The following is a 15366-nucleotide window of genomic DNA, read 5'->3' on the forward strand; positions in this document are numbered from 1 at the left end:
GGACAAATTTAGAGGTCAAATCTGGTTCAGATAAACATTCAAAAGTTCAGATGTTTAACCAAACCTTATCTTGTCCATGAAAAGCCTCAACTGAACAGCTCTATCAAATATAAGCAAAGCACAGAAGGAAAACTATTATCAGGAACCAGCACCTTATTGCAGCACTCACGTGTTAAGCAGTTAAGCATCAAAGCAAAAGCAAAACATTGTCAGAAAACTGCTTCGTGGAAGTAGTAATATTTGGATGAAATCCAATACAAAGAAAAGAAAATAATATTAAGGGGAAAGATAATACAAATGCAATTAGACTATCAACCAATAAAACTTAATCTATGCTTGATAGTTGAAACCTTCCAAGCTTAGAGAGAATAAGGAAAATAGAGATCAGAGGACTCTGCCTTTTGAAGTCTTGCTGTCCAGATCCTGAGGACCTTTATCTAGCTGAGTGCATTAGGAATATTCTGTCACAGAATTAGAAAGCTTTATTATTATGAATGGCCTGCAACTTGAGCAGAGACAGCTACGGATGAATTCCAACAATTGTTTGGAAAAGGTGAATTCTGCTAACTTAGTTTTCTGGACTAAAATCCACAAAATAAGTAGTGTTTTCAAAGAAAATTTTCATTGTGGGTTATTAATAACAGAAGGTAAAACTTTGATGGATCCTCTCCATCATTACACTCACCAATTACAAATGATTTTTTAAAAAATGTACCAGATGAGATAAGACCGCTAGTATGTCTTGCCTGGCACTGTTTCTTTTTCACCAGAGGAAAGCGGAATTCAGAAAAACTATGCACCAAACCAATGGTGCTTCAAAATGGTACTTCATCTTCTTTCCTTTATCCCATGACAGCACCTTGACTCCTCTCTGCTCAAGCCTTTCCTGCACCTTTTGTTCTGTCCCCATCACTGAAGCCACTTGCGCAACTAATAGAAAAATTTACTTTTCTCAAAGCTGAACCCTAGGTCCAAATTATCAGATGCCCCAAATCAGAAACCTAGCAAAAGATTTGTTTTTAAGCAAGACTTAAACTTTCAGTACAGAAATTACTAACGTGTAACTTACATTAAAAGCAAAGCTGTAACAATAAGTCAACTACCCCACTGTTTGTAGTTGTGCCTTAGTATCAGTACTACCCTTGATCCGTCATACTCAATGGTATTCGGATAACATCTTACAACCGTTTAGTCTTGTCATGATTTCTGCATTAATTTTTAGTGCTATCTTTTGATTTTCATCCAAACACATCAACTGAAATACCTTCAAATGAGGAAAAGAAGGTAGGGGCATTATAGCATCCTAAAATAATAATCTTTAATTTTACATAGACAAGAAAAAGACTATACATGTTTTCACGCAAAAATAAATAGAAAGCTTATTTTTACAGAAACAGAACTTCTTAACTTCTTGGAAACCATGGCAATAAGACCAAGATTTTGATTTAAGTGAACATACCTACAGCTTGGATAGAAGGTTATCAAAGAGTGATCTTGAGATCATCACCTGCACTACCTAATTTTCAGTCATCCTTCCAACTATCTCTTTCCAAGAGAAAACCTGGGTGCTGTTCAGGAGCCGGTTCACCCCAGAGACTCTTCCCAAAAGGAATTATGGACACGAAAGCACCCATTTTCTTTGCCTCTGCTTTACACTGCTCTTTAACTCTTATCCCGGGAAACATTTTACCTTCAAGCATTATACCAGGTGTCAGCATATCAGAGACATTCACCACAATGTTTTAAAAGCGCCAGGCTGGTGGGATGCATTTAACGATCATTTTCTATCAGACAAACACATTAACAACACCAGGCACCACAAGGCGACCAGAGAAGATCTGAGAAAAAGCTTTATCTGAATAGGACACAACTGGTCTGTCCTAGAAAGAGGGAACATGGAGAAATGTGGTTGCAAGCCACATATTCCTGCACTTTGAATTAAGTATTTTACTATAGATACCTACCAAGCTAAAGGTTAAATTTCTCTCTTTTATATTTTTCTACCTCAAAGACTGCTAAATGGCAAATGATCCAATCTGCATCTGGCTGCTCTCCTTTTCTGATCTACCTACATCTGGCCACCTTCCCTTAGGCTCTGGACCCTTGGATGGGAATAAAACTTTCTTTGGTAAAAGGGATTATAAACCGTGATATCACTATGTGATTGCAACGTATGTGAATTACAAAGCTTTACTTGCAGAGACATAGTCTCTCAAATAGGGCCTCATACCTGCATGGTTTTTAAAATAGATATGTGTTCTGGACAAGGTGTCTCCATGACTTTAATTAGAATTTAATTATAAGCTTTTTTTTTTTTTTTTTTTACAATGTGGTTGTGGTTTTGTTTTGTTTTTAAAGCACTGGAATATTTTAAATTGTTTCAATTCCGTTTATTTTAAGTGTGCTGTTTGACAAGAGTTGCTCAGTTTTATCAGAGTCTTACTTTTCTGTACAAACTGAACACCTTAAAAATTAATTACAAAAACTGTCATCACATGTAGGAACACGTTTTCTATGCTACAAAAAGGCTTAAGGCAGGCTTACTCTTCGGTTTTCATGTTGAATGCATCGGTTGCAAAAGATTAAAAGACAGCAGGACTTGCAAGTTCTGTTTGGTTACCTTTTATCTCTAAAAAATGTGGCCATGAGACAGATAAATACAATCCCTAGACTGTATCAGGTGAGCCATTTCCATATGGAAGAGTTAATTCCACTTCCCACAGCTGTAGGAAGACCTTGCCTTGAATATCCATGTGCAAGAAACACAACTGAAACTGGGGTAAATTCAGAAAAGCTCTGTTTGCGATGATCAGGAAGAAAAGCCACAGCCTATCATGGGAAAGACAACTACAATTCTTGGCTGGCTTAGTCTTCCAAACCAAGCAGGAGAAGGAATAAGACTGCAGCCTGTAACTCTGTTTGGGCTGGTACACCTGAGACAGGAAAGAACTGCTGAAAATAAAGAGCTGGCTAAATGCTGACACAAGAACTCATTCGTATCACAAGTCCATTTAGGCTGAAAATTAGAATGCTTTCAGCTTGAAAACTGAAGTTTCGGAACATTCTTCCAGCCTGAGCTGAGGGGCAAAAGCATTACTACAGAATTTCATTAATTATGAAAGGAATCAAATGAGGTAGTTGTTTTCAAGAACTGGGGAATTGATTCAATGCTACAAAAAGTCTGTCTGAGGCTGATAATGCCATGTTACACTTTTCAATAACAGTAACGCAAGTGAATTCCTCTTGGGTGAATCCTGGGCACAGTTAAGACAATGGCCAATGGAATTAATTAAATGGAGCCAAATATCCTTGGTGGTGAGGGGAGCTGCTCATATGTCGTAGTGTTCTCTTCAGCATCAATATTTAAAGCCAGCTAGTTGGAACCTGTTACTTAATTGAGAAACAACATAGCATTTAACCCTTCAGTGGCATTCCACCCTTTGGCTGTCAGAGTTCACCTGGCACATCAGCAGGCAGCTGGTGGAACAAACAAGAGATCCTATGAATCACATTCCTTTCTAAAGCATGAATACACCCATGCCCCAGAGACAATACCATGCTTTCATCTATTAAGTTGGTTTTTTAATACTTGGGACTGGAAGCTTTAATTTAAATTAAATACATCCTCCAGCGTGAAAGGTACAAACTTTTAAAAGATTTCACCAAGGGGAAAGAGGTGAATCTGGGCACTAGGTATTCTTATCTAGAGCCTGATTTGCAGTCTCTCTAATTGAGCTTAATTTAGAATATTACAACCTAAAAACCTCCTTATTTCCATCATATTTCTCCCAAAGTACCAGGAGGATTACATCTGGATTAGTTATAAATAGCATTGAAACCTCAGAATACAGTACAGTGTAAGAATCATTTTCTCTGGCTACAAACTTGCAATCAGGGTTGTATTTTCAATAATTACCATGAGGGGCTTCAGAATTAGGCTCACAGGAGTTGTGGAAATCTGGGCTGGCTCTTCCTTCCCATAGAACAAAGCTTGGCAAGTCCATGTCACTTGCTCTAATTCTGACCTCTCACCAAAGACAGTAACCTAAAATATTTCTCTTTGCAGCAAAAATGCATCATCACCTGCATTTATTTAAGTTCTATCAGCTGTCAGTCTATATTCTTTCCCTGTGGAGGCAAAATATGGAGATGTACAAAAATAGAGATACATTGACAATGCAGGTGATGGAAAGTAGATGTAACTGCCTGCATGGCCCGTTGCTTTAAACTATGAAAATCAGGACATTTTGCACAATATACATCAAACTTCAGTTTTACTTGCTATTGTAAACAAATATCTATTTATGAAGGAATTAAGAGACTGCACGAAACCAGTACAAGCCATGTTGGATAGCTGGGCTTAAAAGCCATTGAATCAGAGTAAATATCTTTTCCTCGTATCACAGGAGTCGACCTCACTTTTAGTACATGTAAGGGGCACGACTGCTTGACTCCAATAATACCTAAAATGCTCAAGATTTCCTTGTGATTGCTTTTTCTGAAGCAAGTATCTGTTTGAAATAATTGCTACACATTCTTCCAAAATGTAGTTTTCTTAAGCGCTGTGTCAGTATGTGTAGCTCAGTAGGAAAAATCTTTGAGTAATCATGACTATCCAGTCTCTACTTGCTCCAATTTCAAATTTATCTTGAGTACGCACGTAGGAGTTTAATTTGTTAAGAAAAATATATGGTCTCTCTCTCTTTTCTTGGGAACAAAGAGGAAATATGGATTTGTAACCTTGTTTTTTTTTTCCCCCTTTAAACTTAAGTCTTTCAATAGTGTTTTGAACAAACCTAAAGAGATTTTAAGACAGACATTTTGTATTATAACATTCCCATGGGTCGTATGTATGATCGTCTTTACTAAAGCTCCTTTCAGTCCCAGTTGAATAAATATGCATTTTATTTCACTAATCTTGAAACAACAGGAATAAAGTTTACCCAGGTCTTTTATACCTCAGAGAACAAAACAAATACTACAAATCTTTAGAGAGAAAGGATATACAAAAGGGCTTGAGGTGAATGTTTCAAAGCAAACACTCTTTAAACGTTGTGCAAATTATTTCAGCACTTGAACATGATTTATGAAAGGGGATTAGTCCAGTGAAACAAGAACCCAGTTTAAACTGTTGGGTTTCAAAGTCAAAGATGAGAAGTGTCTGCTGGAAAAAGCAGAAGAAACCGGATAGTAATCTATAGTGAGGATTTCTGATTGATTTTCTTTAACTAACTCAATCTTGCATTAGCTATCACTGTCATTCATACTTAACTGTGGTGGGCATTATAAAATACCTTCTTTTATGATATAATTCTCCATAAAAATGAAGTATGCAATAGTGATAATTAAGTAATAATGAGGTAATTAATAACTCAGTGACCAGCTCTCTATTTACTAGTATGCCCCATAAATGAGCACAAGGAATATGAAACAATTAAAGACTATCCAAGCTCAAACAGATAACTTTTCCAGAGAGCTGTGTGTCAGTGAGCAGACCAATGAGTCACAGGTCACATCTATAATAATACATTATATTATATTGTAATATTCCTACATACTCTTCGCATAATGGGTAAGAGCTACTCTTAAGTACTATAAAAATGATCACTTTTATGTAATTGTAAAGATTAATAAGTGAGCTAACTTCTCATGGTTCTATAATGACCCTGCTGTTCTGGTAGGTAAAGGAAAATTTAATGATCCTGCTCAGATATGATTAATATCTAACTTTTCCTGACTAAAAATCTGGACTTGGTTCAATAAAAATGAATTAAGTGAACATGCACTGATTTCTCTGCCAAACGTTTATATGGAAGTTGGTTATGCCCAATTTAAAAATATGCTTTTTCAACCCAAATAGTAAACTCTGGAAGGATTTTGGAAAGTGAAATAGAAATAAAACAAAGAATTAAGGAAACATTATATTATAATGGATGGAAACAGGGTATTCAAATTCAGGAAAAATACACTTTTTTATGAGAGCTAGTCACAGCCAGTTGTGATTTTAGGTGCAACATAATCTCTTTTTATCAGTGGAAGTGACACAATTTGTTTCTGAATTTGGCATGTTTTGCTTCCAAAATGCCAATATTATTACTTCATTGTTGCTGAATCAGTATTTTTTCTAAGCTTTAAGAAAAGAGCATACCTATAGTAAATGATGCAGAGAAACATGAGAGTAAAAATAAATCAAAACATAAGTTTAGCTCTTATAGTACAAATAGGAATGCATCCACCCTCCATAAAGAGCACATTGCATTTTGGTTTTGTGAGATTTTCTCAGTGTCTGAAACTAACTGCATTCCTGTTGATGTAATAAAAATAAATGCCACAAACATACAAGCTGCAGAGTGACAAAATTAACGTTGCAGTAGGAAGCTGCATATTTGCATACAGTTTTAATTTTGCTTTCTATTTTAATTGTTGTCATTGGTAATTCTGCACTAATATACATTACTGTTTTATACTCCTTGGTTTTATTAAAAGTAATAAAACTGACCTATACATAATGCTAACATCGAAATGTAATAATACTCCCTAAATAGCATCCATTTGGCTTTGAACTTCACAGTTAACTAAAACAAATGGGCTGGGAAGGGGAAAGAATTCAGACCTCATCAGAGCTAACAAAGAAGTCGAGCTAACAAAGAAGTCCCATTTCTGCTCCATTTATTAGCCCCCTTAGCAGAGAAGCAACCCTACGTGGGTGGAGGAGAAGGAGGAGGAGAAGGAAGAGAAGGAGGAAGAGAAGGAGGAAGAGAAGGAGGAAGAGAGAGAAGGAGGAAGAGAAGGAGGAGGAGAAGGAGGAGGAGAAGGAGGAGGAGAAGGAGGAGGAGAAGGAGGAGGAGAATCCTACTCTTGACAAGTTTGCCTGAGCCAGTAAAACCTCTGACTACATCGCAAGATGGGGTCTCTCAACCAGCCAGCCTCTTCTCATGTTGGAAATGAAGAGACAAAAACCACCCGGGCTTCTCTCTCAACATCGCCTCTGATGAGGTTGCTTTCTAGGAACTCTAAATGATGCTTTCATCAATATAAATTTCTGGCTTTTTTCTTTCCCTCTTGCTATTACGCAGCCGAAGTCACGTAAATCCATGTGTTTGTGCCCAGATAACCGTCCCTTCCCTCCACGGAGAAACAATAGCCCCAGCAAGGTGGTGTTTGCCACAGAAATATCCAGTTGTACACAGGTACAAACCTTAAACCCTTGAGCAAACTCTCAGAAGCAGTTTTAGCCAGGGAAGGAGCAAGAACCATGTAAATCCAGAAAGGGTTCAAGCTCCCCTGACATCTCCAGCTCTCCCATCATGTCCACTGAGAGACCAAAATGGTTTGCTTCTTTATTTATTTTTTCCACACACACACATCGTACAGCCTTAATTACCTAACAAACCGCATTCAAAGATGATTCTGGATGTCCTAGCGATTACTCAGGAATATTTACATGCCATGCTTTGCGTTTCAAAAATTTGGCCTTCTGAAGTAAAGAAAAACGAGTGAAACAAGAAAACCAACTTTGGGCAGATTTAAACCACACAAACAGACCGTGGCTAAATACAAGGAATGGGGTGCCTGACTTAAATTGTGTCTTTTAAGAAAACAAAGCAGATTTCAGAGCCCAGATGACTTCATGGCGAATACCTCTGAAGGCAAATCAAAATTATAATCCAGAGGTTGTTATTTGGTTATTATTTTTTTCTTGATTAAAAAGGTGCAAGGAGGCATATTCCTCGACATGGCCCTGCGGAGAGTGCTGCAGCAGCACAGAGCATCTCATCACTCTTTGGGACTAAAAAGGCCCACAGTTCCCTGTTGAAAGTGCAAGAGAAATTTAGGTAAGTGAGCAAAATATCATTATTTGAGTTGGCCAGTGGCCAAGGTGCTAGGGCTAAGACCCCGAGCCAAATGAAGAGCGGAAAGGAATCCCAAGCCTGCTGTTTAATATGCATGACATGTCGGCTTTGCTGTCAACTTTTCCTTCCACCCCCTGCTTTTGTCCGCTTTTTCCACCTGTTGCAACTTGTCCTTATTCAGGCTGAGAGCTGGAATTGTCTTACTTTGGTGTCACATTGTGTCTGGCACAATGACGCCTGGATCCCCGACTACTCTTACTGAGATGCTAAAGTGATCATGAATAGCAATAATACTACACAGCCCATCAAGACTACAATACTACACAGCCCATCAAGACTTCACATATATATATCTGTATATATCTATATATATATATTTAATCTTGATGCTCTAGCTGTGGCACCTCAAGCTAGAATTCAAATATGGAGGAGATTTTCCAGGATCTGTTGCAAGGCTGCATAACTAACTGCCGGGTTTTAAGTAAAGTGTTCTTGAAGATAAGAAAAATATGCGAGTAGAAACAATAAAAATAATGCAATTCAATCTTATCAATTCAGGCAGTTCCAGCTTTTATGTGGCAAACAAGGAGATCAAATTGCATTTATCTAATATCACAGATTTTTTAAATGTCTAAAATATTTAATTATTTTGCTTTGGCAACCTAAATCTGAGGAACAGATTACTCTTCCCACTGCATAAGGAAATAACTGACAACAATTAGTATTTATTCTTGTTGCTTTTGTAATAAAAATAGAATTCCATCACTTTCAAGGAAATCTAAAATATTAATAAGAATGTGATGAACTGAGTAAATGTGACGCCATAAGGAAATGATGGAGAACAGGTTGGAAATATAGTGCTTTGGGAATGGATTGCATTATCAAGCTCGTGATTGTGCATTTTGACAAGAGCAGCCTTCAGATTGATACGGTAGCCAAAGGGCACTCTTCCTACTGCGAAGCCGTTTGTTTCCATGCGGAAAAGGGGGAGTAGAATGGGAATTGATCCCCTCTGACAATCAATAGCAACTCCAGCCCAGGCTTTTTCCACAAGAGGTCACTCCTGAGTGACAATATTCCCAGATGACGGCCAAAATCCGAACCCCAAAGCGACCGTGGACAGAAAAAGCAACACTGAGCTTAGTGGAGAGCGTGGAGTTGACTTCAATGCCTCCAACGGGACTGTCCTGACAGCTCCCCTAGTCCATACGCACAGTAAAGTCTCTTCGTTTTTGGCAAGCTGAAGGATTTCTGGGAACCTTGCAACGCACGGATCCTTCCCCTACCTCCCATGTGCCGTGACAGCATCTCTACTTGCAGTCCAGCCCAGGTGCCTAGTTTCATGCAGTACAAAATTAACATGGCAGACCACCTACCAGCAGACTCAATTATAATTGGTACTAATTAGGAGGGTTTTTTTGGCAACCTTAGCAGAAAAAAAGAAAAAAAAAAACAAACTACAATCTGAATGATAATGAAATTACTTGAAAATTGTGAAATCTGCCACTAATTTTAAAAATTATCTGCTTAGAACAACATGTATTCACATAAAAAGGAGAAGTGCTGCAAGGTGGTGTCCTTGCACCAAATCATACATCTAATGGGGAAGGCTGCTAGGGTGAAAAACATGTTCTTTCTGACCCAGCATTAGCTGCATAAATTAAATCACTGAAATAGTTGGCATCATAAAATAAAGAGTAATCTCTTTCCATGTATTTGAGAGCAGATTCACGCTTTTACATATTTTGGTAATGTTCCCCAAGGCCATCCTTGGTTTGTTCTTAGCTCAAGAAAACTTCAATTAGGACATGAGTTGAATCCAAACTGGATGAGCAGCCACTGAAAAGTTGTGTGACCGAGAAGATGGACACTCTGTGAGCTTTAGAAATTGAGCCTGGCAGCTTGAGCCCAAATGTCAATGAAATCGGTGTCTACAGCTCAAAAAGCATAACTGAGAATTAGTTTGTCCTTGTAGTGTAAGCAGAAACAATTAGGATTAAACACAACAATCAAATTCCTGCTACTAAGTCTTTAGGGGCAGTCTCCCCAGTTTTAAACTAAAGAGTAAATTACTGGAATACTTTGGTTAGACTACACCTGCCCTTTGTATACTTGTGCTGATACAAACCTCCTATGATACAGCAGGACCAAGTCTAAAATTGGACACTTTTTGAAGCCCTTAAAATGTAGAGAATTACAAATATGTCTGAATTGTCTGAATATTTCATTAAAGATTATCGGGGGAAGCGGGGTGGCCTGCTGACACATCAGTTGCTCGTCTTGTGTGTTAAACTGGAGAAGTTTTAAGCAATCTTTTAACAATCTCCTTTGTTTGGCTTTGGCATTGGCAGTAGTCAACAATATAAGAGCACGATAAAATTATAAAATTGTTAAACTTTGTAAGAACTTTATAAACACACTTGCAGATATTGCACATATCTTCTCTGTGCTCTGCAGTCAAACTGGACAATGAAACGACCACCTGTTAACTGCTAACAATGTGTCATTACCCGTTCTCATGCCTTTTTAAAGCAATTTTGGCTCTAGCTGCCGATAATTCTGGCTACGATACTTGTGTGAACATTAAGGGCACAGAAAGCCAAAGGCAGAAAACTGACAATACAGTTTGTGCTTAGACTACTAATAAGTGAGTGAATAATATGATTTTTCTAATTCCACATAATTGCTTGATCTCAAGGGGCCAAAAAAAAAGTTCTGAATACATATTTTAGAAGCAATCCAATCTACAGTGTTTAAATGCAAGCTTCCATTCAGTGAGATTTCACAGCAGATATTTTCACCTTTTTAATAGTTTAAATAGCATTTAACAAAAGGGAGGTTATTCAGGATTCTCTAAGGTTTGAAAAGAAATGTAGACACTGTCGCTGCTTACATTCCCATTTTCTGTTTTGTCTGACAAATGATCATTTAAAGATATGTGAGAAGCCTAAATAAATAAATAACAATTCCACAAATGCTGAGACAGTTTATCGGCATTTTGCTATCAGCTACGAACAGAGCAGAATCAGGCCCTCAAAACTTACCATGCTCTCAGTCTTATTTTTCTTCCTTTGAGAAATGCAATGTAATACACAATACAAAGATATTGGCACAATTTTTCACGAACTACATTCAGGCTATTTTATATTTTATAACAGAAAGAAAAGCCTTAACAAAAACAAAATCTCTCAGACAATAAGAAAACAACAACAATGACAAAAAGCTTTGGTCTGCAAAAAGAGACTATTTAATGAATCTCTGTGTGTGTGTGCATGCACGCATGTGTGCATATATTTATGATTGTGTGGATAATTATCATTAAAAATAGCTATGTTGGGTCTTTTTAATGCAATTCTTTTCTTAATATCTGAGGCTTTGATCCTGCACTGAAATGCGTGCAGGCAAATTCCTGCACAGCACTTCAGTACCTATAGGTATCTCATCTAAAGCTGTCATGGCACTTACATTAGAAGCAGTTTGTGAATCTCCTGCTAAACAAAGAAGGAAAACGAAGATTCAAGAGAGAGGGTGAAATTAGAAACAAATATGCTGAGTGGTTCAGGGTCACCACCAGCTCTGGCATCTCCTGCCCACAACATCATGAGCATCTCAGCACAAACTGGAAAAGGAAACGTCTCAGTGGAGTGAAGCACATCCCTGGTAGTTTTAGATCACTTTCTTTTCTAATCACACTGACAAAAATCAACCTCAGTCCATGGAATTTACCTTTCTATAAAATTATAGATATATCACTGATTGTTGGCTGCAGAGGATGTGTCAGGTCTTTCAGCAATTCAGTGTATAAATACACAACAGACAAAATTACTCGGGCAATTTGAGGTATTTTACTAAAATGGAAACAAAGCAACTGCAACAGACCATTAGCATAGGACTCATGTTGCTTATTTTTAAAAATAAATGTCTTGAATAAATGTCTCTGCTGCTAAACAAATTTGTTTTGCTTAGAAGAGAATATCGCCCTTTAAAAGTGTGGAGCTAGTAACTGTCTTTGCTTAAATGCAAGTTATGTGTATCAGCACAGAACACATTCAGCTTTAAAATTCTCAGTGATCTTCCTTACATTCTGTATGTAATAAAAATTATCTTATCCTGTAATGGCATAGTTATTTAAAAAGGAAAGGGGAAAAAAGTAGAAGAAAAAAATCAGGAAAGAAAAAAGCCTTACTTAAAGATTTTCTGTGTTCAGGCTTTGGTTCTTTGGATTCAGTGTCTAAGCTATTCAGTAATTCGATGCTGGAGGATCTTCTGAGTTTGAACTCCAAATTTCTCGACGTACAACCCCGTTCTTTAGGCTGGGAAAATAACGTATATTTATACACAGATATGTATGCTTTTAATAAAATTATTACTTGTAAGAATGAAGCAAGAGATTACAGAATGTCAGCACAAAATCAGGAGCTAGCAGACACACACAAAGCAAGTGGTGCAGTGAGTATATCATTTAAGGAAAGCATAATGCAAAATTTCTCGTAATACAGAGCTTTTATGGCCTGATAGACTGATCTTAATTTCGGAAATAAATTCCCATGTAAGTGAGGAAAACAAAAGACCTACTTCTTTAGGCTTTAGAGGCCAAAATTATTTCCACATTGCAGGCTACTTCCGAATGATTGCAAAGAGGAAGGTTGTTTAAATTGCCTTTCTGGTTTAGATCGTGACAGTAAATATTCTTGTGAACACAATTGTTTCAAACACCCTTATAAATTTGGGGTTGAATTCTGTTGGTCTAACGTTGGAAAAGAAGGGAGACTTCTCTCCTGCTCTTATTCACTGGCATATAAAGTGACAATTAGGAACCACTAACAGAGAGAAGAACGAAAATAAAAGAAAAAGGGAGATGATATTTTGGCTGATCACACATCTCTTCCCACGGCATTTGATGGGATCAGATTCAGCCATCCCCCTGGCCTGGAAAACCACAACACTTTACGGATTCGTTCCAAATTTTTAAACAGAAAGTAATTATTTGTATTCAATATTAAACTGAGTGTTTGGGGGTGGCATCATGTACTGCGCACACAGCAAAGGCAAATATTCATCAGGACAAGTCCTGCCCTCCGGTACCTGAACCAGATACTGGTTGTGCCCCACCAGCCACTGCTGCTGTGGTTTGCTGCGCTGCCACAAGATCACCTTAGTTATGTTAAAGAAAATAATCAATTCTATTAGATGTTGAGCTGAATAACATGAGGGGAAAAAAAAATAAAGAAAAAAAAAAAAGAATGAAACAGTGTTCTGAGTCTTCACGGAAAACTCCACCCCAAAATCTTCAGTGGGATATCAATATACCCAATGAAATGCACAATATGAAGACATACATCATCAGATCAAACTTTCCTTGGCTGATTATAGCCTCAGGGTAATATAATGTTTGTAGCTCTTTAAGGAAACAGTAGTCGTGTTCAGATTAACCCTTTCCAAGAGGCTGCCTCTGCCCACGCTGCCAATTCCTTTGCAGTAAAACCTCTGAAAAATGCAAGAAATGGGGATATTTTTTCCTCGCCAGATTCTGCACTGAACAAGTCAAGTCAGTGCCCTCTAAAAAAAATACGTTCTTGGATCAGGCAGGGATAAGAGGAAAACATTTGGAATTTGTACTGAGGGTGGCAAAAAATAATAATAATAAAAAGAAATAAAAAGCTACAGCTGAATCTGGTTTGGTAATTAAAAACTGCTTTAATAAAATGCAGCCCTGCTTACTTCTAGTAGAAAACCCCCAGTCTTCCTGGGAGAATAACAGCAATCAGTTACAAAGGAATATTATTTGCTAGTGTTATTCTTTTGAATAAGTAATACAAAAATTCATAAAAGGCTCAAATGTATTAATAGTTCTATTGAAGATTATATACTGTAGGCTGCATAAACAGAAAATGTAAAAATTCATTAGTTATTAAGTGCTTGTGTGCTTTCACAACCCTCAGCAAACCAATGTCCTTGTTATTTCAGAGAAATAAATGTAGCGTTCCATTTCGAGGCAAGAATCAAATGACATTTTTGTTCAACAACCTTGTTTATCTGACATTTTTTAGTAGATTTGCATACATATTTTTACATCCTTTGGAGAAAGGAATGTCTAGCTAGCTGCTGACTGCCTAAAACCTGTAGAGATGCCTGAGCAAATGAAGTTGAAATTGCTACATCTTAATTAATAAAGGTAACAGCCAAAACAAATACATACCAATCTGTCAATCGCATTTTTGATAGCGTGGAACCAATCCAATATGAGAAAGTCGATATCTGACTGGAGGAGGAACTCATTTCCTGACACTGTCGTGATCTGGGGAGGGGAAGGACACAGGTAAGAATAGAGCACACACCAGACAGATGATTTTCTTCTATTCTCTCTCCTATGCACCCAAATGCTGTTCCTTTGTACCAAGAATTATCTCCTGGAGTGCTGAGTTACTGAGGAGTTTCAAACCTCTGTCTGAAAACTCTTTGGGATGTGTCACAACAAGCGAGATATTGTCTCAGCAAAGCAACCACTGAACACAAATAGTGCAAAATTAACGGGAATGTGACAAAAGATAAGAAAAATCAGTGTTACAAGACACAGTTCAAATGTGAATCAAAGCACCCTGAAAAGAAACGAATGCAATATGAGAATGAATTACTTTTCAGTTTATATTTTTGTATTCTTATTTTCATATCTGGTACCTCCATTCTTGAATTTACACATTTATTATATACCTGTGATTCCAGAGTCCACTTCCAAGCATTTTGGTAAAATTAATAATGTCATTCCTTTTCACATTAAAAAAAAAAAATATTACCATCAAAGATGGCTGTAGCAGAGTAATTAGGAAGCCATTTATCATTAAAAAAATCCCCAGTTTGTCTGAATAGAAGTCGATTTACATTTTTGACCCACTCACTGGGAATATTTATCAAAAGAATATTCATTCCCCTGATAATGCTGTTTCGCTGCCTAACAATATTTGGTGAAAATATGCATGCATATTCTGTTGGTCTGAACTTGTCAACCACCATGATAATACTGATACCTCACTTTTACATGTATATATTATTTTGTTGTTTTATTTTTCTTACATACATATCTTTGTACCAGGGCAGATCTCCAGGTATTTTACACAACAGGTCGAAAAGACCATTTTACAGCTGGCAAAACTGAGGCTCGGAGCTTTGCAGTGCTTTGCCCAGGATTATTCAGCAGATCCCTGGTGCACATGGCCATGGAGCATGAACCATGGCACAGGGATTCTGTGTGTTTGCAGAGAAGTGACTGGAGATCTCCATCTCCACTGCATTCTGCAAGGGGCAGGAGTTCATCCTGACCATGCTCCAAACCAGCTCAGCTCCTGCCAGCTCCGAAACCCAAGCGTTTTTCTTATTTTTATGTTGTTAAGCAAAATTCAGTAGCGTGTGAGCACTGCGCACTTGAGTTTTAGTTTTGGGGATGCAAGTTTAGTTTGCACATTGGGGTGTTCTTTGGGGAATGGAGTTAAATGTTTTCAGGTCTTTCTCAGGGAGC

General features: G+C 37.6%; 1 protein-coding gene across 2 annotated transcripts in view; it reads right to left on the reverse strand.

Annotated features, from left to right (window-relative positions):
* ARHGAP15 (Rho GTPase activating protein 15) overlaps positions 1–15366 on the reverse strand; it is a 324812-nt gene that overhangs the window by 146115 nt on the left and 163331 nt on the right. For both annotated transcript variants that reach the window (XM_065840373.2, XM_071810688.1), the window contains exons 7-8: positions 14053–14151; positions 12040–12166 (exon numbers count right to left, since the gene is read on the reverse strand). In XM_065840373.2, the coding sequence (XP_065696445.1) occupies positions 12040–12166; positions 14053–14151 (226 nt within the window). The remainder of the gene's footprint in view (positions 1–12039; positions 12167–14052; positions 14152–15366) is intronic.

This window comes from Patagioenas fasciata, chromosome 7, assembly GCF_037038585.1.
Source record: "Patagioenas fasciata isolate bPatFas1 chromosome 7, bPatFas1.hap1, whole genome shotgun sequence".
Taxonomy (NCBI): Eukaryota; Metazoa; Chordata; class Aves; order Columbiformes; family Columbidae; genus Patagioenas; species Patagioenas fasciata.